This window comes from Scyliorhinus torazame, chromosome 5 (assembly GCF_047496885.1).
Source record: "Scyliorhinus torazame isolate Kashiwa2021f chromosome 5, sScyTor2.1, whole genome shotgun sequence".
Lineage (NCBI taxonomy): Eukaryota > Metazoa > Chordata > Chondrichthyes > Carcharhiniformes > Scyliorhinidae > Scyliorhinus > Scyliorhinus torazame.
The window spans coordinates 148,871,218-148,899,011 of NC_092711.1; the positions used below are offsets into that span (position 1 = coordinate 148,871,218).

Genomic DNA, 27,794 nt, shown 5'->3' on the forward strand with positions numbered 1-27,794 from the left:
TCTGAACTATTCGCTGTCTCCATACTTTCACTTTTCCACTCTAACTGTTGAAGTAAATGCAATCTGTTTTGCCGTAAGCAAGAAATCATTTCTGTATTATTTCAAAGTTAAATTGTGTACAAGTTGCTTCTCTTTAAGTCCTTTTTGCTAGCCGGACTTATTAGAGAATAAGGTTTAAGTGATTCTCAATTGTAAACAAATAGAGGCAATAAACAAATCTTATTTGCACCCGAGAAGTTTTAACTCAAATTTCTACTGAGTTTTATCATAGAATTTACAGTGCAGAAGGAGGCCATTTGGCCCATCGAGTCTGCACCGGCTCTTGGAAAGAGCACCCTACCCAAGGTCAACACCACCCAACACTAAGGGCAATTTTGGACACTAAGGGCAATTTAGCATGGCCAATCCACCTAACCTGCACATCTTTGGACTGTGGGAGGAAACCGGAGCACCCGGAGGAAACCCACACACACACGGGGAGGATGTGCAGACTCCGCACAGATAGTGACCCAAGCCGGAATCGAATCTGGGACCCTGGAGCTGTGAAGCATTTGTGCTATCCACAATGCTACCGTGCTGCCCATAGTGTCGCAAGTGCCACTAAATCCGCATGGTAGGTCTATACAACTGGCGTAGTTTGGCAAAAGGGGAGGAGCCAGCCAGGAAGAAATCAGAAGACTGAAGAAAGATCAGAAGGATGGAAGACCCAAAGAAAAACGGCGAGACTGCGGTAAGAAATATCTTTTTCATCCATTAAAAGTCTTAAAGCCGCCTCAAGCAGTGCTTCGATCCCTAGAAAGGACCTTTTTATAGACTGTGTTAATTCAATCGGGTGCTGGTCGTTGAAACTAAAATAAAACGGGACTGAAAGAATAGTCGCGCTAGTGTACACAGATACACAAACATAGTTGGCGACCAAGAACTTGGGTGTAAGGCTGAGTTTATGGCGGACATGACTCCCAAAATAGATTCAGGACCTTCAAATGGTAGAGAACTACTTCCCACAACGTCCAAGGGAGGGCACGCTGTACGGGATGTCTCTATTGACGATATATTGGGTGATCTTAGATCTTTGATTTGTAGATAATTTGGACTGTCTGAAGTTGCAAAAAAGATTGAATCAAACTATAATATCCCCAAAGGACAGTGGTCCCTTGATAATATCAAGAAGGCATGGGGGAAAACTACACGCTTAAATAGAGGAAAGCGTATGAAATGGTCTTTTGCAGTAATTGCACAGCTCCAAAAACATCAAGAGACAATCGCAAAAGCTAAATTCGATCATGACCTTAAGTTCACTAAAGCCCAACTAGCAGCAGTTGTTGAAGAATTATGAGATGCAAAATCTAAACTTGAACAATGTGATCAGATTAAAACATTATTGGAAAATGAGACCTTTAAAGTTCAACAACAATCATTTCAAATTGATGAACTCCAAAAGAAAGATACTGACTCAGAATCCAAACTTCAACAGTTAATATTAGAAAATGGTGGTCTGAAAAGTCAAAATTGCCAGTTACTTGAGGAAAAATGTATTTTGGAAAATGACATGGACACCGTGAAATGTCAGAACAAATTACTGACAGACAAACGTACAGCTCAAAAGCCATCAATCTGTCTTTAATAAATCAGTTGAACTCTCCAAAGCAAACAGCGCCACCAACGGGAAGAGTTGAAATGATTTTAACTAAGGCCCAAGATATACCAGTGATATCCATGTGGGCAACACGGTAGCATGGTGGATAGCACAATTGCTTCACAGCTCTAGGGTCCCAGGTTCGATTCCGGCTTGGGTCACTGTCTGTGCGGAGTCTGCACATCCTCCCCGTGTGTGCGTGGGTTTCCTCCGGGTGCTCCAGTTTCCTCCCACAGTCCAAAGACGTGCAGGTTAGGTGGATTGGCCATGATAAATTGCCCTTAGTGTCCAAAATTGCCCTGGGTTATGGGGATAGGGTGAAGGTGTTAACCTTGGGTAGGGTGCTCTTTCCAAGAGCCGGTGCAGACTCGATGGGCCGAATGGCCTCCTTCTGCACTGTAAAATCTATGATCTATGATCCAAACCAAATCCTACATTATTGCAAGCTGCTACTGACATGAAAACAATGAATACACTGATCGAAGTTCCACAGGGTGAGACTGGCAAAATGAACTATCTGTCAAGGACACTTTTACCCCAGAACAAACCTAATTCTTACTCTGAGACCGACCACGATATACTGCTGGCACCGATCCAAAAGCCTCTCATGGCTGATGTGTTGGGTGTTTTGGATCCGTGAAACACATACAGGCCACCAACACTTAAAACAGTACTACACTATTTTATTAAGCTAGAAACTGTTGAACATACTTTCACTGTGGGCTAACACGATGTTAGATTAAACTAAAGACCTATGCCTGTCCTAACCAGTCTATGCACTCAGCACATGGTAAAGATCTGTGCTGTAAGCTCTGTCCTTCTGAGAGGCTGCATCCCGAATGAGCGGGAAAACTGATGCCCTCTGTCTTTATAGTGAGTGTGCTCTAACTGGTAATTGGCTGCGGTGTTGTGTGTGTTGATTGGTCTTGCTGTGCGTCCATCAGTGTGTGTTTCGGCACCATGATATACTGGTGTATATTATGACAGTGGCAGCTTTAATAGACTGTGAGATTTTTAAACAAGAAAAGCCTATTCGGTTAAGCAACGAGCCTCATGGCAAACAAAGTGTAACACAACTTAACCCATTAAGCACCAAACAGCTTGAAGTTGAAGTGATAAAGACAACAACCTGGGTTTTAAACCATTTAAAAGATCTATCAAAAAAAGATGTTGTCACTGGTTTAAAACCAGAACTGTCTGCAGCTTTAAACTTGATCCTACCCAGACCTCAGTCCGAAACCACCTCTCCTCCTCCATTACCAACAAATCTGTCCAGAAGAGATATGAAATTCCTTTCTCGTGTTGAAGACGGCCATTTTGAGAGTTTCAGATTTCATGATTACAAACTGGTTTCCTACGATGAAGGCCTGCCTCCTGGCTACAGGGATACGCCCCAAGTCACGTATCGCTAAAAGTTGTCAAGAACTGTTAACTTAAGAAAACTGTCATTATTTTGAATGTTGCTTTATTAATTTTAAGAAATTAACAAATCTTGTTAGCTGTGCTTCCTTTAACAGAATCGACAAATTTATCTACAGAAAACCAAGTTCATTCAGCGCAAGATTGGTTCAGTCATATATTCAATAAGTTGTTCTGTTTGATATTTTAAAATAAATGTTTAAAATTAGCTTGAAAATTAAAACTACAGACAATGTGGAAACTGTTTTTGAGGAAAGTAACTCTGATTAAAAAGCAAATCCATGGATAGAACACATCGTTCTAAGACACTTGATAACGGGAATTTGGCAGCAATCCAACTTTTACTCCCAGTCCATTTGAGTGATATATATATAAAAAACGTTTAGAGATGCAAATGGCATCATTCCAAGTTATCCACCCACTATACGCCCATTTTTGTTTCTGCAGGAAAATTAACCCTTTCAACAAGCTTTCATGCATCACCCAGAAGATGTCAAAGACTTGACAACTCACATCCAATACAAAGTTCAAAGAAAAACTATTTTTTTAATAAGCATTTTATTGAGGTATTTCTTTGGCATTCCAACAACAACAAAATCAACAATATACATAACAAGAAAAATATAAACATAGTGCAAATTCCACCTTCCTCTCCCACAGGTCTTGCCATTACTTACCCCCCTAACCTACGCGAACCTAACCCCCTTCCTCCCTCCCCCCCTTTCTGCTGATGATTAGTTCTCTGCGAGGAAGTCGATGAATGGTTGCCACCTCAGGGCGAACCCCAGCAGAGACCCTCTCATGGCAAACTTAATTTTCTCCAGGCAGAGGAAGCCAGCCATGTCCAAAAGCCAGGTCTCCGATTTCGGGGGCCTTGAGTCCCTCCATGCCAACAATATCCGCCTCCGGACTACCAGGGAAGCAAAGGCCAGAACATCCGCCTCTCTCTCCCCCTGGATTCCCGGATCCAGCGACACCCCAAAAATCGGCACCTCCGTACTCATTGCCACCCTCATATTTAATACTGTGGACATGGCATCGGCAAAGCCCTGCCAAAATCCCCTCAGTTTTGGACATGCCCAGAACATATGGACATGATTCGTTGGCCCCCCCAACCCCGCGCATTTCGCACACCTGTCCACCACCCCATCCGGGCCGCTGTCATGTCAGACCGGTGAACAACCTTAAATTGGATAAGGCTGAGCCTGGCACATATTGCGGTAGTATTGACCCTTCCTAATTCGTCTGCCCAGAAGCCCTCCTCTATCTCTCCCCCTAGCTCCTCCTCCCACTTTTGCTTCAGCTCCTCTGTTTGCGTCTCCTCCGAACCCATAAGCTCTCTATATATGTCCGAGACACTCCCCTCCCCTATCCATCCTCTAGAGACCACCCTATCCTGAATCCCCCTACGCGGCAGGAGTGGGAAGGTTGGTACCTGCTTCCGCAAAACGTCCCGTACCTGTGAATATCGGAATTAATTTCCCCCAGCCAATGCAAACTTCTCCTCCAGCGCCCTCATACTCGGGAAGCTACCTTCCAAGAACCAGTCACCCATCCTCTCAATCCCTGCTCTCCGCCAAATTCAGAACCCCGCGTCCATCCTCCCCGGGGCAAACCGATGGTTGTCGCAGATTGGCGACCACACCGATGCCCACTCTGCTCCCACATGTCTCCTCCACTGCCCCCAGACTCTCAGGGCTGCCACCACCGCTGGACTGGTGGAGTACCGCGCCGGCGGGAACGGCAGCGGCACGGTACTTACATGAAGCCACCTCCATGCGCACCCACGCCGGCTCACCCCCCCCACCTACCACCTCCGAACCATGGCTATGTTAGCCGCCCAGTAGTAATTGCCGAAATTCGGCAGCGCCAGCCCACCATCCCCCAGACTCCGCTCGAGCATTGCCCTCTTCACCCTCGGCGGCTTGCCACCCCCACACAAAGTCCACGATAATCATATTGATCCACTTAAAAAAGGACCGCGGGATGAAGATGGGGAGGCACTGGAAAACGAAAAGGAACTTCGGGAGGACCATCATTTTTACCGCCCACCCTACCCACCAGAGACAATGGGAGTGTGTCCCATCTCCGGAAATCCTCCTTCATCTGGTCCACCCACCAGGCCAGGTTCAATTTGTGTAGCCTGTCCCAACCCCTCACCACCTGAATACCCAAGTACCTAAAACTGTCCCCTACATCTCTAAACGGCAGATCCCCCAGTCGCCTGTCCTGACCTCTCACCTGAACCACAAACAACTTGCTCTTCCCCATGTTAAGCTTGTACCTCAAAAACCGGCCAAATTCCCCTAAGATTCCCATAATTTTCCCCATCCCCTCCATTGGGTCTGAGACATACAGCAGTAGGTCATCCGCATACATCGAGACTCTGTGCTCCACCCCCCCCCCCCCACCCCCCCCGGACCAACCCCTTCCAGCCCCTTGAGGCTCTCTGAGCAATTGGCAGCGGCTCTATCACCAGCGCAAACAGCAGTGGGGAGAGGGGACATCTCGGTTTCGTCCTCCGGTGTAGCCTGAAATATTCTGAAGTCGTCCTGTTTGTCCGTACCCTAGCTACCGGAGCCCGGTACAGCAACCTAACCCAGTCAACAAAGCCCCTTCCAAACCCAAACCGCTCCAGCACCTCCCATAAGTAATCCCACTCGACCCGGTCGAAGGCTTTTTCCACGTCCATCGCAACACCACTTCAACTTCCCTACCTTCCAGGGGCATCATGATCATGTTTAGCAACCTTCATACTTTGGCCCCCAGTTGCCTACCCTTAACGAACCCTGTCTGGTCCACCCCTATAACGTCCGGTATACAGTCCTCAATCCTAGAGGCCAGAAGTTTGGCATCCACGTTCAGCAAGGCTATCGGCCTATAAGAACCACACAGCTCCGGTCCTTGTCCCTTTTCAGAATGAGCGAGATCATGGCCTGTGACATTGTCTGGGGTAAAACCCCTCTTTCCTTCGCCTCGTTAAAGACCTTCAACAGTACAGGCCCCAATATTCTGGAGAACTTTTTATAGAACTCGATTGGGTACCTGTCCTGTCCCTTACCTGACTGCATGGCCTTCAAACCCTCCACTATCTCCTCCAGCCCGATCGGGGCGCCCAGCCCTTCTACCAGCTCCCCATCCACCTTCGGGGAAGCCAACCCATCCAAAAAGTGCCTCATCCCGTCCGGCCCCGCAGGGGGTTCCGACCTATACAACCTACTATAAAAGTCCCAAAAGGTCTTGCTCACTCCTGCCGAGACCCCGAGTTCCCATCCCCGTCAACAACTTTCCCTATTTCCCTAGCTGCCTCTCTCTTTCTGAGCTGCTGTGCAAGCATCCTACTGGCCTTCTCCCTGTGCTCGTAAATCACCCCCTTCGCCTTTCTGAGCTGCTCCACTCCCCTTCCTGTGGTTAACAAACCAAATTCCGACTTCCGGGTGCGGCGATGACCAGCTAAGTCGCACGTTTCGGCACCTCCCGTTTTAACGGACTTTTGGGCTCTTATCGGGAGCCCCAATGGCAATTTTTGAAGGCTAAACCCATTGTGTGGCGATATAGAAGGGAGTCCCCCCGGATGTAAATGGAGAAAGGAGATAATAGTGGCCAGATTGCAGAGGATCCTCTGGAGCAGCGGCAAGGAAGGGAAGCGAGAAGCAAGATGGCGGCGGAGGGAGGCCGATTGGTATGGGGCCTGGAACAGCAGGAGTTCCTTCGGCGATGTGTGGAGGAGCTCAAGAAGGAGGTGCTGGCCCCGATGCTGCAGGCGATTGAGGGGTTAAAGGAGGCGCAGAAGACCCAAGAGATGGAGCTTCATGGCGTGAAGGCAAAGGCTGCCGAAAATGAGGACGAGATACAGGGCTTGGTGGTGAAGACAGAGACGCACGAGGCACTGCATAAGAGGTGTATGGAGAGGCTGGAAGCCCTGGAAACTAGCTTGAGGAGGAAGAACCTAAGAGTCTTGGGTCTTCCCGAAGGTGCAGAGGGAGCGGACGTCGGGGCGTATGTGAGCATGATGCTTCATTCCTTAATGGGACCGGAGGCCCCGACGGGCCCCTTGGAAGTGGAGGGAGCGTATCGAGTCCTCACGAGAAGACCGAAGGCAGGAGAAATACCTCGAGCTATAGTGGTGAGGTTTCACCGTTATAAAGACAGGGAGATGGTCCTGAGATGGGCGAAAAAGACATGGAGCAGCAGGTGGGAGAACGCGGTGATCCGCATGTATCAGGATTGGAGTGCGGAGGTGGCGAGAAGGAGGGCGAGTTTTAATCGGGCCAAGGCGGTGCTCCACAACAGGAAAGTGAAATTTGGAATGTTGCAGCCGGCAAGACTGTGGGTTACGCACCAGGGAAAACACCACTACTTTGAGACGGCAGAAGAGGCGTGGACATTTATTGAAGAGGAGAAGTTGGACTAGTTTGGAGAAAGAACTTTTGTAATGAAGTAGTGGGGTGGTTGCATGGGACTGGGAATCGGATGGGGGGAAATTTTTCTTTACCCTCGAAGGGGGGGGGGGGGGCATGGTGAACTGTGGGCGCCGGTGGGGAAGGGGAGGGGGAAGGAGAGAGGGAGCTGCGCCATTAGGGGCGGGGCCGAGAGGGAAGCGCGGGCTTTGTTCCCGCGCTATGGTAATTGTGGCGGGAAAATGGGGTGCAGGAAGGAGGGGGCCTCACACAATGGGAGGCTAAGGATAAACGGGGGAAGCTAAGGTCAGCCAGATTTTGCTGACTTCCGGAAGCAACATGGGGGGAGCAACTAAGCTAGAGGGGGATCCAGCGGGGTGGGGTGGGGGGGTTAATTGGGTTGCTGCTGCTAAGGGGAAGGGGGAGCTGCCACGGGATGGGATGGTCGGGACAGCAGGGCGCCGTTGGGGGGATAAGCGGGTGCGTGGGAACCGGGTGAGGAGCTGGCCTAAAAAAGGGGATGGCTAGTCGACGAGGGGGGGGGGGGTAAAGAGCCCCCCAACCCGGTTGATCACGTGGAACGTGAGAGGACTGAATGGGCCGATTAAGAGGGCAAGGGTACTTGCGCACCTAAAGAAGCTAAAGGCAGATGTGGTCATGCTGCAGGAGACGCAGCTGAAACTGGCGGATCAGGTCAGGTTACGAAAAGGATGGGTGGGACAGGTATTTCATTCGGGCTTGGATGCGAAAAATATAGGGGTGGCAATACTGGTGGGGAAACGGGTATTGTTTGAGGCGAAGACCATAGTGGCGGTAGATACGTGATGGTGAGTGGCAGATTGCAAGGTGAGGCGGTGGTGCTGGTGAATGTATATGCCCCGAACTGGGATGACGTGAACTTCATGAAGCGTATGCTGGGGCGTATCCCGGACCTGGAGGCGGGACAGTTGGTAATGGGGGGAGACTTCAACGCGGTGCTGGATCCAGGGTTGGACCGGTGCAGGTCTAGGACCGGGAGGAGGCCGGCAGCGGCCAAGGTGCTTAAGGACTTCATGGAGCAGATGGGAGGAGTGGACCCCTGGAGATTTACTAGGCCTAGGAGTAAAGAGTTCTCCTTTTTCTCCCATGTCCACAAAGTGTATTCTCGGATAGACTTCTTTGTCCTGGGAAGGGCGCTGATCCCGAAGGTGGCAGGGACGGAGTACTCGGCTATAGCCATTTCAGATCATGCCCCACATTGGGTAGATCTGGAAGTAGGAGAAGAAAAGGAACAGCACCCACTCTGGAGATTAGATATGGGATTGTTGGCGGACGAGGGGGTATGTGTAAGGGTAAGGAGATGTATTGAAAGGTACCTAGAGATTAATGACGACGGAGAGGTTCAGGTGGGAGTGGTCTGGGAAGCGCTGAAGGAGGTGGTCAGAGGGGAACTGATTTCCATAAGGGCCCATAAGGGGAAACAAGAGAGCAAAGAAAGGGAGAGATTGTTGAGGGAAATTTTGAGGGTGGATAGGCAGTATGCGGAGGCTCCAGATGAAGGGCTATACAGGGAAAGACGAAGATTGCACACGGAATTTGATTTGTTGACCACGGGCAAGGCGGAGGCACAATGGAGGAAGGCACAGGGAGTGCAGTATGAGTATGGAGAGAAGGCGAGCCGGTTGCTGGCCCAACAACTGAGGAAGAGGGGGGCGGCGAGGGAGATTGGAGGAGTTAGGGACGAGGAGGGTAAGATGGAACGGGGAGCGGAGAGGGTGAACGGGGTGGTTAAGGCATTTTATGAGAGGCTATATAAGGCTCAACCCCCGGAAGGGAAGGAGGGAATGATGCACTTCCTAGACCAGTTGGAGTTCCCGAAGGTTGAGGAGCAGGAGAGGACAGGACTGGGAGCGCAGATTGAGGTGGAGGAGGTGGTAAAAGGGATTGGGAGCATGCAGGCATGGAAGGCCCCGGGACCGGATGGGTTCCCGGTGGAATTCTATAGGAAGTACGTGGACCTGCTGGCCCCACTTCTGACGAGAACCTTTAATGAGGCTAGGGAAAGGGGGACACTACCCCCGACGATGTCGGAGGCGACAATATCGCTGCTCTTGAAAAGAGACAAAGACCCGCTGCAGTGCGGGTCATACAGACCTATTTCCCTCCTGAATGTAGATGCCAAGCTTTTGGCCAAGGTGATGGCGACGAGGATAGAGGATTGTGTCCCGGGGGTGGTTCATGAGGATCAAACGGGGTTTGTTAAGGGGAGACAATTGAATAACATACGGAGGCTGCTGGGGGTGATGATGATGCCCCCACCGGAGGGGGAAGCGGTGATAGTGGTGGCGATGGATGCAGAGAAAGCATTTGACAGAGTGGAGTGGGATTACCTGTGGGAAGTGTTGAGGAGATTTGGATTTGGAGAGGGGTTCGTTAGATGGGTTCAGCTCCTATACAGGGCCCCGGTGGCAAGTGTGATTACAAATAGGCAGCGATCTGACCACTTCTGACTATATAGGGGTACAAGACAGGGATGTCTCCTGTCCCCGTTACTGTTCGCGTTGGCAATTGAGCCACTGGTCATTGCGCTGAGGGGCTCTAGGAAGTGGAGGGGAGTACTTAGAGGAGGAGAAGAACATCGGGTGTCATTATACGCGGATGATTTGTTGTTGTATGTCGTGGACCCAGTGGAGGGGGTGCCCAAGATAATGCAGACACTCAGGGAGTTTGGGGAATTTTCAGGATATAAATTGAATATGGGGAAGAGTGAGCTGTTTGTGATGCATCCTGGGGGACAGAGCAGGGCAATAGATGATTTGCCGTTGAGGAGAGTAACAAGTCAATTTCAGCGGGAGCGGAGCAGGCTAGTCAATTTCAGCGGGAGCAGTGCGCAAGTGATTTCTGGGAGGTAAGTTTCTCCTTTAAAAACACTTGTCTTTGCAGGAGCAGGCCAGTCGATTTCAGCGGGAGTGGAGCAGGCTCGTCAATTTCAGCGGGAGCAGTACGCAAGTGATTTCTGGGAGGTAAGTTTCTCCTTTAAAAACACTTGTCTTTGCAGGAGCAGGCCAGTCGATTTCAGCGGGAGCGGAGCAGGCTAGTCAATTTCAGCGGGAGCAGTACGCAAGTGATTTCTGGGAGGTAAGTTTCTCCTTTAAAAACACTTGTCTTTGCAGGAGCAGGCCAGTCGATTTCAGCGGGAGCGGTGCGTTAGTGATTTCTGGGAGACCTTCACAGGAGCAGGCTAGTCAATTTCAGCGGTAAACACTTACCTGGTCCCGTTTTCGGTCCCTCTTTGCTGTTTTAAAAATTTTTTTTAGTGTTTAAGGCGGGAACAGGAAGTTCGACCCGCGGACATCTGGGAAGACCCTCACCAATATATTCTGGTGGAGAGGAAACCCGAGACACTACACGTGTAGTGTCTCCCACCCGCCCTCCTCCTCTAACCTAATAATAAAACCCATTGGTGTGAGGTAAGTACCATACTTTATTATTATTATTTTTTTAATCCTAGGATTCTCTGAGAGGCCAGGGGATTATAAGAGACAAGATTTATAATCATCTAGACAGGAATAATATGATCAGGGATAGTCAGCATGGCTTTGTGAAGGGTAGGTCATGCCTCACAAACCTTATCGAGTTATTTGAGAAGGTGACTGAACAGGTAGACGAGGGTAGAGCAGTTGATGTGGTGTATATGGATTTCAGCAAAGCGTTCCCCACGGTAGGCTATTGCAGAAAATACGGAGGCTGTGGATTGAGGGTGATTTAGAGATGTGGATCAGAAATTGGCTAGCTGAAAGAAGACAGAGGGTGGTGGTTGATGGGAAATGTTCAGAATGGAGTTCAGTTACAAGTGGAGTACCACAAGGATCTGTTCTGGGGCCGTTGCTGTTTGTCATTTTTATCAATGACCGAGAGGAAGGCGCAGAAGGGTGGGTGAGTAAATTTGCAGACGATACTAAAGTCGGTGGTGTTGTCGATAGTGTGGAAGGATGTAGCAGGTTACAGAGGGATATAGATAAGCTGCAGGGCTGGGCTGAGAGGTGGCAACGGAGTTTAATGTAGAGAAGTGTGAGGTGATTCACTTTGGAAGGAATAACAGGAATGCGGAATATTTGGCTAATGGTAAAGTTCTTGGAAGTGTGGATGAGCAGAGGGATCTAGGTGTCCATGTACATAGATCCCTGAAAGTTGCCACCCAGGTTGATAGGATTGTGAAGAAGGCCTATGGAGTGTTGGCCTTTATTGTTAGAGGGATTGAGTTCCGGAGTCAGGAGGTCATGTTGCAGCTGTACAGAACTCTGGTACGGCCGCATTTGGAGTATTGCGTACAGTTCTGGTCACCGCATTATAGGAAGGACGTGGAGGCTTTGGAGCGGGTGCAGAGGAGATTTACCAGGATGTTGCCTGGTATGGAGGGAAAATCTTACGAGGCAAGGCTGATGGACTTGAGGTTGTTTTCGTTGGAGAGAAGAAGGTTAAGAGGAGACTTAATAGAGGCATACAAAATGATCAGGGGGTTAGATAGGGTGGACAGTGAGAGACTTCTCCCGCGGATGGAAATGGCTGGCACGAGGGGACATAGCTTTAAACTGAGGGGTAATAGATATAGGACAGAGGTCAGAGGTAGGTTCTTTACGCAAAGAGTAGTGAGGCCGTGGAATGCCATACCTGCTACAGTAGTGAACTCGCCAACATTGAGGGCATTTAAAAGTTTATTGGATAAACATATGGATGATAATGGCATAGTGTAGGTTAGATGGCTTTTGTTTCGGTGCAACATCGTGGGCCGAAGGGCCTGTACTGCGCTGTATCGTTCTATGTTCTAAGGGATTTTCGGTACCTAGGGATCGAGATGGCCAGGAACTGGGGAACCTTGCATAAGCTTAATTTAGCAAGATTGGTGGAGCAGATGGAAGAGGACTTTAGGAGGTGGGACATGGTGCCCCTGTCACTGGCGGGCAGGGTGCAGGCAGTCAAAATGGTGGTCCTTCCGAGGTTTTCATTTCAGTTTCATTTTCTTTTTGTGTTCCAGTGCCTCCCTGTAATGATTACAAAGGCCTTTTTCAAGAAAGTGGATAAGAGTATTATGAGCTTTGTGTGGGCTGGGAAGACCCCAAGAGTGAAGAGGGGGTTTCTGCAGCATAGCAGGGATAGGGGGGACTGGCACTGCCGAGTTTAAGTGACTATTATTGGGCCACTAACGTGTCAATGGTATGTAAGTGGATGGGAGAAGGGGAGGGAGCGGCGTGGAAAAGACTAGAGATGGCGTCCTGTAGGGGAACCAGCCTAAAAGCATTAGCGACGGCGCCTTTACCGTTCTCCCCGAAAAAATACACCACAAGTCCAGTGGTGGTGGCAACTTTGAAAATTTGGGGGCAGTGGAGACGGCATAAGGGAGTGACGGGTGCCTCGGTGTGGTCCCCGATAAGGAACAACCATAGGTTCGTCCCGGGGAAGATAGATGGGGGATTTAAATCTTGGCAGCAAGCAGGGATTGTGAAATTGAAGGATTTGTTCCTAGATGGGACGTTCGCGAGTCTGGGAGCACTGACAGAAAAATATGGGTTGCCACCGGGGAATGCATTTCGATATATGCAAGTGAGGGCATTCGCGAGGCAACAGGTGAAGGAATTCCCGCTCCCGGCGCAAGAGATCCAGGACAGAGTGATTTCGGGGGCATGGGTGGGGGATGGTAGGGTGTCAGACATATACAGGGAAATGAGAGACGAGGGGGAGACGATGGTAGAGGAGCTGAAGGGAAAATGGGAAGAGGAGCTGGGGGAAGAGATCGAGGAGGGGCTGTGGGCAAATGCCCTTAGGGTAAACTCTTCGTCCTCATGCGCCAGGCTCAGCCTGATACAATTCAAGGTTTTACACAGGGCGCACATGACTGGAGCAAGACTAAGTAGATTTTTTGGTGTGGAAGATAGGTGCGGGAGATGCGCGGGAAGCCCAGCGAACCACACCCACATGTTTTGGTCATGTCCGGTACTGCATGGGTTCTGGGTGGGTGTGGCGAATGTGCTTTCAAAGGTGGTGGGGGTCCGGGTCGAACCAGGCTGGGGGTTGGCTATATTCGGGGTTGCAGATGAGCCGGGAGTGCAGGAGGCGAGAGAGGCTGATGTTTTGGCCTTTGCGTCCCTAGTAGCCCGGCGAAGGATATTACTTATGTGGAAAGAAGCTAAACCCCCGGGCGTGGAGGCCTGGATAAACGACATGGCAGGGTTTATAAAATTGGAGCGGATAAAATACGCACTAAGAGGTTTGGCTCAAGGGTTCACCAGGCGGTGGCAACCGTTCCTCAACTATCTCGCAGAACGATAAGGGAAAATAGGAATGGTAGCAGCAGCAACCCGGGGGGGGGGGGGGGGGGGGGGGGAGGAGGGGAGGGCTCATTCAGGTCCTCAGGGGTTTTATACACGTGTTTATATATTAGTTATTTATATCGGTTTTTGTGACATTATTATTTTAGGTATTAGTTACTATTTCTGTTGTTGGCAGTTGCCAATTAGTTAGCATATTATTTATTTTTAAAAACGGTCATATGTATATTGTTTTTAAAGTTGTAAAATGGAAACATTTTGTTTTGTCTTTGTTTGACTGAAAAATTTGAATAAAATATATTTTTTTTAAAAACACTTACAAATTTCTCATCTCTTCACAAATATATTACTGTTCTTTTCTGACAACCAAAATAAATAACTTCACACTTTCCTAAATGATACTCCATCTGCTATCTTGTTGCCCACTCCATTTACCTGTCCATGTCTCTTTGCAGTTTCCAAACCCACCCACAGCTTACCTTTCCACTGAGCTTTGTATCATCAGAAAACTTGCACATTGTAATAATTCCAGGATGAGTGGAGTGAAAGGCCAAACGGGTTTATTTTAAACTGAAAATAAAACCGCTATCGCAGCACAAAACAAGCGTCCCAGCCCTGGACTATCGGCAACTGTCGGTCTGGTTCTGGGGGCTACATTTAAAGATCTCGTGAATGAACCCCAGTGGGGCCAGCCTCCGCCCACTCACCATGGGAACTTGTATTCTACAAATCCCATGGGGAGATCAATCAGCGATCCCCCGTGGTCCTCGTGAGGTTTATCACACATACGTTACTCTGTCTCTTTTTCTAAGTAATAATATAAATGTAAATAGCTGAGACCTTAGCACTGATTCTCGTGGTACGGAACGTTTACTGTCTGCCAACTTGGAAATGCTCTCCATATGCCCAGTTTCTGATTACTATTCTACCTAATCCTCAAACCATCTTGCCCCCAACTCCGTGAGCCCTTATTTTGCCTTTTTACCATTTCTGTGCCACTTTATCAAATGCAGTTTGAAAATCCAGTAGATTACATCCACTGTTCTTTATCTTACCTGTTATTTACATCCTCTAAAGAACTCGAATAACATTGACTTACAGGGTTTCCTTTGGTAAAACCGTGTTGACTTGTTCTAATCATACAATACTAATTGCACTGTTAAGACCTCCTTAATAATTGATTCCAGAATTGTAACAACTGATGACATTTAGCAAGGACAGGAGGTAGGAAGCATTGGCTGGGTGGCTCTGTTAATCAATGGTGGTCTTAGCACGGTAGAGAGGGAAGACAACGTACAGGAAAAGGGTTTTGTGTAGCGATCAGAAATGATGAATGCCAGAAGTCATTGTGGGAGCGGTGGCCAGGCCGCCTAACAGGACCCAAACCATACACGGAGTACAAAGGAAGAAATACTGGGAGCTTGACAAGAAGGTTACAGACATTGGGCGGTATTAAGAGACCGAAGACAGTTACTGGGATGGAGCGGGGTTTATGGTTATTGGGGATTTCAGACAAAGGGGAGCATTTGAAAGCAATTGAGGAGATACAACAATAGTGAGTATTTTTAGAGGCTGGGGAAGATTACAGCTCTGTGTGCATTGTGGAGAAATAGAGGATTTTACGGGAGATAGGGGAGGTTGGAGAGGCTGGAGGAGGTTACAGAGATAGGTAGGGTTGTCGGGATGGTAGGGTTATAGGGTCTGAAGGAGATTGCTGAGATAGGATGTGCTATCTCAGAGGAGAGCTAGAAGAGAATACACATGGCAGGCAGGAAGAGCTTAAAACAACTGGGGGTGTTCTTACAGTATTGCAGATGTTGTACCGGTTGGAGGAGGTGCAGAATATTACAAAGATAGAGAGGGTTATAGTCTCTGAATGAAATTACAAAAATCGGGACAGTTGTAGGGATTGGAGGATTTTACAGAGCTAGGAAGGGTTGTAGGAGCTGGAGGATATAGGTTGTAGCCTCTGAATGACAAATGCAGATCAGAAGGGCCGTAGGTTTGGAGAATCTTAAAGAGAAATGGAGGGATCAAGGGGTGAAAATGTTAATTCATTGGGAGGGTTGCAGTGGTTGGAGTTGGGAACAGAGATCGATGGTCTGGAGGTGGTAATAGAGATAGGGGGCGGAGTTCTCCATTCCTGAGGCTACGTGCCGATGCCAACGGAGGATCTGCGGATTTGTGACGATGGGAAAATTGGCACGAACCCCTCAACGATTCCGGTACCGGTGAGAGGCTAGCACCAGCGTCACGTGGAACACCCATGGATCGTGCAGAAACCGGCTGGAGAATCGCCGGGTCCCGGGCCGCGAATGCGCAGGGCTGACAAGCTGCACCGGGCGTGCTGGAAAACATGCCGCCGGCCGTGCTGGACTGCATACCCACCCACCTCAACCTCACAGCCCACCCCCTGGCCACCCCCCACCACTCCCTCTAGCCCTAGCAGACGCCCCCGGCCAGCGGCACGGATCCTGGCCCAATGTTCGCAGCCGGCACACCAGGTTCGCGACCGTTGGGACCACACGTGGCCCGTGCCATTTGGAACTGGGCTCATCGGAGACGGATCATCGCGGGTGTGCCGGCTGATGATGTGCCAACGGCCTTGTGACTGTGTGTGCCACGCGTCCCAATGACGCCAATTTGGAGGGGGCAGAGCATCGTGAACCGGCATCAAACCGGCGCCTGTCCCGACTCCGGCGTCGGAAGCCATTCTCCACCCTATAGCGAATCCCAATTTTGGTGTCAGCTATGGAGAATTCCGCCCAGGGAGTGTAATAACGGCTGAAGAAGCTGACGCAGTTGTTGAGGATCGTTGGCTCTGTATCAAGTTACAGTTATGGGGAGGATTGCAAGAGCTGAGGATAGAATCAGGGGTTGGAGAATGTTAGAGAGACATTTTTAAAAATCCAATAAAGAGGCAACTGAGCGCGGCCAATCCACCTGCCCTGCACAGCTTTTAGTTGTGGGGATGAGACCCACACTGACACGGGGAGAATGTGCAAACCCCACACAGGTAGTGACCCGGGGCCAGGATCGAACCCGGGTCCTTGGCTCTGTGAGGCAGCAGCAGTGTGTTAGAGAGACTTTGGTCATTAGGACAGGAGGCAGCTTGTCCAGATCTGACAGAGGGAGGGGCACAAGTGTTCAGAAGTGGGAGCCACACTGAGAACAGTCACACTGCCACAGGCCATTACTCCATTTTCATCATCGGACCCGGCTGCACTTCCTCGCAAGTCAAGACTGGGATGTGATTGGATATATTTCAGTGTGGTGATGAACCATCAAGGTGAGGCTTGGCTCAATCCACTGCAAAGTGGTAATCTAATTGTGAGGGTCATTGGTCTCGATACACCCGGGTTGGGGGGGGGGGGGGGTGGGGGGGTACCACCCTGGATGGGCCGGCACCGTCAGATGAGGAGCCTGCAGGAGAATGGACATATGTGGTCAGTGGGAGGGATGGGTCAGGCTGTATGGCATTAACAACTCACGGGTGACAGGTCATCTGGGTGAGGGCCGGTGGAACGGGGATCTCTGCGGCGACCTCTACGTCGATGACAGATCTGTCCACAGCAGCCCCGCGACCTCCAGGGCCTGTTCCTCGTAGGAGGTGAGGACTCTGATATCCGGCACCCCACCGCCTGTCTGGGAATTCTCCCATCTGTTGTGGGCCAACTTCTCCTGCCTCATACAGAGGAGGCATTGTGAGCTGCGTGCTTCGTTCATCACGGGGGGGGGGGCGTACGGAGGGGAATGGGGACTATGGGGGGATGGAGAATATGGGGGATGGGGAGTATGGAGATGGGGAGTATGGGGAGTTTGGGGGGGGCGATAGGGAGTACGCTGTGTCCATAACTGGAAAATATAGGTAGACACTAACCACTCGGTCCCGAGTTACTGACCATGATCCGATCCTGGCCTCTGCAACCTCCGCCCAGGCCCGGTTGACATCTGTGGGTGACAACCTCCTTCCCACCTCGGGGAACAGTGTGCCCCACATCTCCTCCATGGCATCCAGTAAAAGCTCGAGCTCTGTATCCGTGAATCTCGGGGCCTGCTTTGGAATTGCATTAGTGCCACGTGGTGTGAATGCTGCCGCATTAGCATGTCCTAAATGGCTCCGGCAGTCACGCCCCCATCAGGACCGGGGAACACCTCCCATTCAGTCCTGGTGTCTACACTTAGCCTCTCAAACAGAGAATTCTGCCCCTTGTTCTTTGCTTCCTGACTTGATTCTCTAAATTGGGGAATTGTGGTCCCTGTGACATCACACTGTCGGGTATGATGCTATTGTGACAGAGTTCTGTGATGTCACGGTACCCACCATGTTTGTTTACGTCATCCCGCATCACCTCTTTCCATAGTTACCCAGTTTAACTCGCTGTTGACAGAATCTTTACCATTGATTTGGTCTTCTACCTGCCAACTGCTCACACAGAAAACGATTGCTAAAAGTGAACATTTTATCCAAGCACTCAGAACAATGATCGTGACTACGTGGATTATATATTGTTGGGCAAATGTTTGTTCCGTTTCTATCGCAAAGATTGATGAAGTGAATACTGTAGAAATTATCCCCGGTGGAGATCAGGCACAACGTGTCAACAGTCAAAATACCTCAGCTGCTGTTGTGTCTGCAGAGGAGATCGAAGTTGGAACCGAACAGCCAGAAGAGGAGCTGAACCTCCAGGCCCTCGTGTCAGAGATCAAAGGTCAGCTGTTGTGGAGGAGGGTGATCCTGGTACCGAGCGGCCAGAATGACCAGCAGGATCTGGGAGTTTCCCTGGAGATCAGCGAAGGTGTGAGAGACTGTAAAATGATCGACGTGGACAAGCAGCGCACCTGAACCAATGGTTGAATCTCTTACTCCAGCTGTTAATCTTGATGACATTGAATGCCAAATTGAACTGCAGGAAAATAGCGTCAATGTCAGTAGTGATGTGGAAGACAGATCTGCCGGTGAGGTCTCCTCTGTTGCCATCGATCATCATCCAGAGGACCAAACCTCACTGCTCAGCAACACTGAGGGAGCCACTGTGGACAATACCCCATCTTCTTCATAGATGATGAAGAAATGGACAGTAACGATCTAGAATCCGCGTCGGACGCTAGGAGCTTCAGGTCCTCCGGATTTTTATTCATGCAATTCCCGAGCAGCGGTGAGAATGACTCACTGCTGAGCAACATTGAGGGAGCCATAATGGACAATACCACAGCGCGAGGAATGGATGACAACATCGACCTGGAATCGCTGTTGGGCTCAGAGACCTACAATTTCACAGGACGTTTACGCTTGCAGTTCCCGCGTGACACTGAGAGTGAGCAGTCTATTCGGAGACCATTACTGATACATTCTGTTGAGAGAATGCAGTGAAGAAAGGACTGAAAAAAAGTCAAGTCGCTTCAGACACCAGGAACATCGTTGAACGCTCGGCAGTTCGCGTCAGAAGTTGGAAAGCCGAAGTTGAAGAGAAGATCCGCAGAGGCCCTGGACAATATCCCATTCCCAATAGTGCTTTCCGCCCCGAATGCCGGCTCGCCAGTTGATTCGCCGAGGTAGAGCTCGGAGGGCCAGGCACGTTGAGGATCAGAGGGCACTGGGGTAGGGGGGAGGGGCCAGGTAGAGGGTGATGAGGGAGTGGGGTCGGGGGTCGGGAGGGTTGGGGGGGGGGGGCTCTCTCGGAAATGGGATATTGTGCAGCACATTAAACAACTCTTTGCACAAACATTTTGATGCCTCTGTCACTTTCCTCCGCAATGCGGGCTGACCCCCGGACACTTTGCCTGTCTCTCCAGACAATCCCCCCTCTCCCTGGCACCAACCCACCCTCCGGCCGTGATCATCTCCCGGGAGCTGTGTCCCAGCCCCTGGGTGTTCGGATGTTGGCTGCTGCGTGTGTGGTGTTGACCCCCACACAGTCTCCAGGCATCAAGGTTCGATTGGAATACGAGGCAATGACTCCCACATGCTACATGGCCCCACTTGGCACGACACATGGGATTGGGATTCAAGGGTTGGCATGGTGGCGCTGCGAGGGATTGCCCCCCCAGCGTTTCCCCTCCACCCTCCCATGGTGGCCCACCCCCAGCCGAGGGTTCCCCACCCCCCGCCGAGTACTGGGGTGGCAAGACCAGCCCCCCCCTCCCCGGTCTCTTTCCTGTGCACAAAGATTGCTTCTCCTCTTCTCGGCTCCCCACGGAAACCCTTCCGCCAGGTGCACGTTTTGAAAAAGGAGTATCAATGGGCGCCGGCGTGACCACTTGCTGGGGAGGCCGGGAAATGACAGGAGGCCGTTGGATGACAGGTGGCTCTCGTTAATTGTATGGAAAATGGGCCTTAAATCGGTGATAGTTGGTTTCTGCCACGCTACGGCGGGATTCCGAATTCACCGACGGGAGCAGGCCGGTTGCATTGCAAACTGTTTGGCACCTGGCGCGGTTACTGTTTTTGGCCTCTCCCACTATTTCCCGGCCTCGTTACGCTTGAGCACAGGTGTAATGAGGCCAGAAGATCATGCCCAGAATTTCTGTTGGCAGTGGGGAGCTGAACTCAGAGATCGGGCCGCCATTTTGAAGAGCACTGTCTCCCTTTCAGGACCCCCACCCATCACCCACTCCCTACTTACGGGCTCTGTACTCCCCCTCCCTTCAAACCCTCCCTCCACCCTCATATTATGGGCAAGCTCCCCCTCGCCCCTTGGAAGAGACAACCTGGGGTGGACCAGACGGAACGGCACCCAGGGGGGTCATCAGAGACTCCAGGGTGGTCAGGGTAGCTGCAGGGTCGCCCTCTGGCCTTATCCCTGGTATGCGGTCAACTTTGCACTGTCCAGCTGGCACCCTTGCACTGCAACTCTGGCAACCAGGCAGTGCTCCTGCTGGCTCGGCAGTGCCAACCCAGCACCTTGTTCAGTTTGGGTTTAAAGTTAAAGCTAGTTTAATATTCTGATTCAGAATAAAGTTTTGTTTAACAATAGCCAAGCCGTAGTTTTTATGATGTCACTCCTGGAGTGAATCATTCTTTCTGCACACTCTTACAAAATAAACTAAAATATTGGGTTTTGGTCCAGTTTCCTAGACATCGTTGGGGCCGGGTCGGTGATCGTAGTATCGAGGCTGTCTGCTGCTCACAGGTAACCGGAGTCATTGTGATCCCCATAACCTTCAAAGGTTCCCCTGTATATATGGCCAACGTGGCCCTGGAGTCTCGCAGGGCTCGGGGCAAGATGCCCATCCGGAATTGCCGGAATGTTTATTCCCTGACGGTGGAGACGTCAGCTCCCGTATCCGCCTCTATTTCTCGGGAATGGCCATTGACCAAGAGTGTTATCTTTATCAGGGACACCGTAGGGATGATGATGCAGTTTAGTATTGCTCATTCTGACAGCTCTGACTGGCTCATGTTTTTTGGCCACACTTACAGCAATCTTGCGGCTGACATTTGTCGTCCTCCCGGAAGGTTTGCCCAGTACTTCTAGGGTTTTGTGTCTGTCTAGAGGTGCCAGAATGTCCTTGCTGAATGTCGAGTTGATGGTGAGTGTGGCACATGAGAACTTTCATTGGGAATTCTGTCCTGGTATTCCCAGGGATCGTCCCAGCCGTGTAGAATCGGTAATGCTGCAGGTTTACGGACAGTTTAGGGTCGTAATGTTTCTTTACTAAATCCACAAGATGGTTAAACATCTGGGCCCTTTCTCGCCTGTTATGGGCCAACTTCTCCTGTGGGACAGAGAGGGCAATGTGAGCCACATAAAAGCTTCAGTGGCAGCGGAAGGGGGAGCTGTGGCGGGTGACAGGCATGGGCACCGCTGCTGATGATGGGTGGGGTGCGCAGGTTGGTGCCAAGGTGTACTGGGGGTGGGGGTGCTGTGCAAACCACAGGGCCGTGAGGATAAGGGGGTGCAGCCGCGGTGGCGTGTGAGACTGGTGCGAGGTGGCGGATGCTAACTCACCCCTGCTGCCCGATGGAGGTCGTTGATCTTCTTGCGGCACTGGGTGTCGGTCCTCCTGGTGACACCCCCCCGAGTTGATGGCCGCTGCCACTGCCTCCCAGGCGGCACTGGCTGACCTGTGGCTGACCCTCCAACCACTTGGAGGAACAATTTATCCCGTGTGGACTCCACCGTGTTCAACAGTCTGGTGAGGTCGGCATCCCTGAATCACTGTGCAGGTCTCCTTGGCCGCATGGCTGTGTGCTGTCTGGGGTTTGCTCTGTGAAATGTGTGAATGCCGTGAGCTTTTGTCCTCTAGAAAATGAGTGAAAAATTGATAATGGAAAATAAGGAGCTGCCTGATGAATTGAACAGAATTGTATAATTGTTCATTCGAAAGGATACAAGTAACTTTAGGGGTTGCCCATTTAAGGCAGATTTGAGAAGAAGTATTTTCTCTCCGAGCGGGATGTGTCATTGGAACACTCTTCCTCAAAAGGCAGTGGAAGCAGAGTCGGTGAATATATTTACAGCTAACTGGATAGATTCTCGACAAGTAGGAACGTGAATGGTTGTTGGGGCAGCTGGGAATGTGGCGTTGAGGTTACAATCAGATCAGCCATGATCTTGCTTTTCACCTGATTATTAAGCTGACGTTAGCCACCCTATTTCTGCTTCATCTTACACTTCAGTTCTTTTATCATCCTGGGAGCTCAACGAGTTGTCCTGCTTTTCCTTCTTGTACGAATAAACACTGACGGTACCTGAAGTATTTAATCTCTAGAAGGGGACCACTGTTCTGTTACAGTTTTGCTGCCAATCGTTGGTTGCAATTAATCCGGAATAGGTTCTAAATCCCTTGAAATTGGTCCCAAGTGTTTTTATTCTCGATTCTTTCCTGTTCTTTTCCAGAGCTTATCTAATTCTTGTATGTTCTTATTTTCCCTTTTCCCTAAACGTTGCGGAGACCAGCAGTAAGCAGAAAAGTGCGGCGAGAGCAGCGATCGCTAGATCAGCGAGGAGGATAACGGAGCGGTGAGAGCAGCGATCGCGAGATCAGCGGGGAGGATAACGGAGCGGTGAGAGCAGCGATCACCAGATCAGCGAGGAGGATAACGGAGCAGTGAGAGCAGCGATCGCTAAATCAGCGAGGGTAATGGAGCGGTGAGAGCAGCGATCGCTAGATCAGCGAGGAGGATAACGGAGCAGTGAGAGCAGCGATTGCTAGATCAGCGGGGAGGATAACGGAGTAGTGAGAGCAGCGATCGCTAAATCAGCGAGGATAATGGAGCGGTGAGAGCAGCGATCGCTGGATCAGCGAGGAGGATAACGGTGCGGTGAGAGCAGCGATCGCTAGATCAGCGAGGAGGATAACGGAACGGTGAGAGCAGCGATCGCTAGATCAGCGAGGAGGATAATGGAGCGGTGAGAGCAGCAATCACTAGATCAGCGAGGAGGATAACGGAGCAGCGAGAGCAGCGATCGCTAAATCAGCGAGGATAATGGAGCGGTGAGAGCAGCGATCGCTAGATCAGCGAGGAGGATAACGGAGCAGTGAAAGCAGCGATCGCTGGATCAGCGAGGAGGATAACGGTGCGGTGAGAGCAGCGATCGCTAGATCAGCGAGGAGGATAACGGAGCGGTGAGAGCAGCGATCGCTAGATCAGCGAGGAGGATAACGGAGCGGTGAGAGCAGTGATCGCTCGATCAGCGAGGAGGATAACGGAGCAGTGAGACAGCGAGCGGGAGACCAGCAGCATGGATAAACGCTCCACAGATTATTTGCTCAAATTCAACTTGTGTTTAATCCAATTTCTTCATACAAATGTAGTTGTATGTAGACAAACTCAAAATGTTTACTGATATAATTTGCCTGTGTTCATAGATATACAATGTGTAAAATACAAATTTTAATGTTATGTATTTAATTAAGTTTACTTTTTAATTAGGTTTACTTATTGGTTTTAAATTAATTAATTGATCTAGCTTGCATTAGAGGTGTTTATATTAAATTCAATGTTTACAGATTTAACCCTACACGCCTCCTTGTGTTGTGATGATCAATGTGAATGTTTCTTCCAGCTCCAATCACACACTCACAGAGAGGGAAAAATGATAAAGAGAGGGAGAAAGAGTGAGAGTGTGGGAGAAAGACTGAAGGCCTCGGGCCCTGTTGACAGAACTCTGCTCACAGCCTGCTCAGTGTCTGCTCCCTCATGGCCTCTGTTTCAGTGCCAGCTCTGCTCAGTCTCACCCACTGTCACCACACTTTGTCCCAGGGTAGAGGGGTGTTATAACCTGCCTGCTTACCATTGGCTGGAGACTAATGACAATCCCACAATCCTGTGGGAGTATGAGCTTCCCCATTGAGGGGGGGGGCGGAGAAATCATTAGCAGACTCCCTGTATAAATAAAGCTGGCCAGTTTGGAACTAGCAGGAAGGAGTAAGCAGCAAGTGAGCTTGCTGCTGTTGTGTATATATATGTTATTGTAAATAAATGTTATTTCTTTGTATCCTTGAAACTCGTGCTGGATTCTTCGTGGCCCTCACAAAACTGGCGACGAGAATTAAAGTGAATAGCTGTCTACACTACTGAAGCCACCTCCCTGGATTTTTGTTGGATACAGGTTGGAAGTAGTTTTCTATTACACCATGCCTCTGTACGGACGTTTGGATGTTTTTGATGCTGCGCTGGAAAGCTGGAACCAGTATGCACAATGGATGCGTTAGTATTTCCGGGCAAACAATATCACCGAAAATGAGCGCCAGGTGGTCATATTGCTCACCGCCTTTGGCCAGCATACGTTTGGGGTGATTAGGAGCCTTACGTACCCAACTTTGCCGGACACCAAAACGCTTGAGGAACTTGCGAATTTAGTGGGGCAGCATTTTAACCCAGCCCCGTCCACGATAGTCCAACGTTACCGGTTTAATACCGCTGAGAGGACCCCAGGAGAATCCCTTGCCGACTTTCTATCCAGGCTACGCAGGATTGCGGAGTACTGTGACTATGGTGAGACCTTGTCAGAAATGTTACGCGACCGTTTGGTTTGCGGTATTAACAATGCAGCCACCCAGAGAAACTTGTTAGCTCAGCCAACATTGACTTTTCAACAGGCCATTCAAATAGTATTGTCCCGAGAGAGTGCAGAACGAGGAGTGCAGGAGATACAGGGAATGGAAGTGCATGCCTTGAGGCGCTACCACTTCTGTCCGAAAACGACCCCCGCACTCCTGCGGCACCTTGGGCGAGACGACGTCCGGATCGACGCCACTGGCCGTCGGACATTCCTCCCCGAAGGGAGCCTTCTCCAGAACCAATGGATGAGGAGCCATGTCCGTTTCAGACTTGTAGGCGCCGACCCCGTCTCGGACGCCGGTCCTGGGGGTGCCAGAGGTGCCGTCGTTCCAACCGAAACTGGGACCAGCCCAGGGGCCGTACCTTCCATGTGGATGAACCTGTGGCGACTACTCCTGAGGACGTGGAGACGGAGGACGACTGCCTGCAGCTCCATTGTGTGGCAGCTCCCCGTGTGGCCCCCATTAAGGTGACAGTACGGGTCAATGGTCACCCGCTTGAGATGGAGTTGGACACTGGCGTAGCGGTCTCCGTGATCGCCCAGAGGTCATTCGACCGCATCAAGCAGGGTATACAGACCCTTACATTAACCGACACACAGGCCAGGTTGGCCACCTACACGGGGGAACCATTGGACAGCGCAGGAACCACGATGACCCCTGTTGTTTATAGACGCCAGGAGGGGCGTTTCCCACTTATCGTGGTGCGCGGCCATGGGCCCAGCCTGTTGGGTCGGGACTGGTTGCGCCATTTGCGCTTGCAGTGGCAGCACATCCTCCAAACAGTTTCTGGAGGGTTGACTGAGGTGCTAGGACGATACCCAGATGTATTCCAGCCCGGTTTGGGGAAAATAAAATACGTAGCCCGTATCCAAGTCGAACCAGGAGCCACGCCGCGCTATTTCCGGGCGCGCCCGGTGCCTTACGCCTTGCTCGAGAAGGTAGAAGGGGAGCTCACTCATTTGGAAACTTTGGGTATTATCAGGCCCGTCCGTTTCGCTGACTGGGCAGCACCAATTGTACCTGTAATGAAGCCAGATGCCACAGTTCGCTTGTGCAGCAACTATAAACTTACAGTGAATACACGGCTTCCCTACTCGACCGATATCCAATGCCTCGCATAGTGGATCTCTACACAAAGCTTGCAGGTGGACTCTCGTTCACAAAATGAGATATGAGTCACGCCTACCTACAGTTGGAGCTGGACCCTGCCTCCCGACCATATGTAATGATTAATACACACCGGGGCCTGTATGAATGTACACGTTTGCCCTTTGGAGTATCCTCTGCCTGCGCTATTTTTCAACGCGTTATGGAGGGCATTTGAGAGGTTTACCGTGTGGCGCTGTCTACTTAGATGACGTTTCGATCACAGGAACGTTGGAGCAGGAGCATTTGGAAAATCTGGAGGCTGTCGTTACTCTTTTCGGAAGCTGGCGTCTGTTTACGTCGCACAAAGTGCGTCTTTCAGGCAAAGGAAGTAGTCTACCTGGGTTATCGGGTGGAACACGAAGGTTTGCACCCCGTCGCAGAGAAGGTGCGTGCAATTCAACAGGCCCCCGCCCCGACTGACACTTCGAATCTTTGTTCTTTTCTTGGCCTCATAAACTATTACGGGAAGTTCCTCCCCAATCTGGCAACTACGCTGGCCCCGTTGCATCTTCTGCTAAAGACAAATCACACCTGGGTTTGGGGTCAGCCGCAAGAAACTGCTTTCCGGCGGGTAAAACAACAATTGTCGTCGTCCGGGTTACTAACCCACTATGATCCTGGAAAGCCTTTGCTTGTCACATGTGATGCATCCCCGTATGGTATTGGGGTCATCCTGTCCCACAAGATGGAGAACGGGGCCGAGCGGCCGATAGCTTTCGCCTCCCGCACATTGACTGCAGCGGAAAAAAAGTATGTGCAGATCGAGAAGGAGGGCCTGGCAGTGGTCTTTGCGGTGAAACGTTTCCGCCAGTACGTGTATGGCCGCCACTTCACTTTCGTGACTGATCATAAGCCTCTGCTGGGACTTTTCAGAGAGGATAAGCCAATACCGCCCATTGCTTCCGCACGGATCCAGCGCTGGGCTTTGTTGCTCGCGGCATACGAGTATTCTCTGGAGCACAAACCAGGAACGCAGATAGCGAATGCCGACGCACTGAGCCGATTGCCTTTATCGACCGGCCCCATGTCGACCCCCACGACCGGTGAGGTGGTTGCAACCCTACATTTTATGGACACCTTGCCTATCACGGCATCACAAATCCGTGAGTAGACCCAGACGGAGCCAGTCCTGTCAAAGGTTCGACACATAGTCCTGTATGGTGGGCAGCAGAGACAGCTCCCAGGTGAGTTGCAGGCATTTTCCTCCAGTCTGTCAGAATTCAGCGTGGAAGACGGCATCCTCTTGTGGGGGACGCGTGTGATTGTGCCGGAAAAAGGACAGGAACTGATACTAAGAGACTTGCACAATGGGCATCCAGGTGTGACCAAAATGAAAATGTTGGCCCGGAGTTATGTTTGGTAGCCAGGCATCGACACCGACATTGAGAAGGTGTCCCAAAACTGCTCCATTTGCCAGGAGCTTCAGAAGCTTCCGCCGGCCGCGCCCCTACATCACTGGGAATGGCCAGGGCGGCCTTGGGCACGCTTGCATGCAGATTTTGCAGGCCCTTTTCAAGGATCCATGTTCCTTCTATTAATCGACGCCCAGTCTAAATGGCTAGCGGTGCATAAGATGCAGGGGACAACGTCCTGCGCAACAATTGAGAAGATGCGTTTGTCTTTTAGTACACATGGCCTCCCCAAGGTGCTGGTCACGGATAACGGCACTCCATTCACCAGTAAGGAGTTTGCGAGGTTCATTAAGATGAACGGCATACACCATATCCACACTGCCCCTTACCACCCGGCTTTAAATGGGTTGGCAGAGCGCGCAGTGCAGACATTCAAACGAGGCCTAAAGAAGCAGTCTTCCGGGTCAATGGACACGAGACTGGCTCGCTTTTTGTTTTCGTATGGGACCACCCCCCATGC

The 27,794-nt window shown here is 50.6% G+C and overlaps 1 protein-coding gene across 1 annotated transcript in view; it reads left to right on the plus strand.

The window, feature by feature from the left end:
- Positions 1–27,794, plus strand: part of LOC140417964 (uncharacterized) — a 76,517-nt gene that overhangs the window by 34,470 nt on the left and 14,253 nt on the right. The window contains exons 2-4 of the mRNA XM_072501395.1: positions 18,307–18,472; positions 18,633–18,719; positions 18,824–19,078. Of these exons, the coding sequence (XP_072357496.1) occupies positions 18,307–18,472; positions 18,633–18,719; positions 18,824–19,078 (508 nt within the window). The remainder of the gene's footprint in view (positions 1–18,306; positions 18,473–18,632; positions 18,720–18,823; positions 19,079–27,794) is intronic.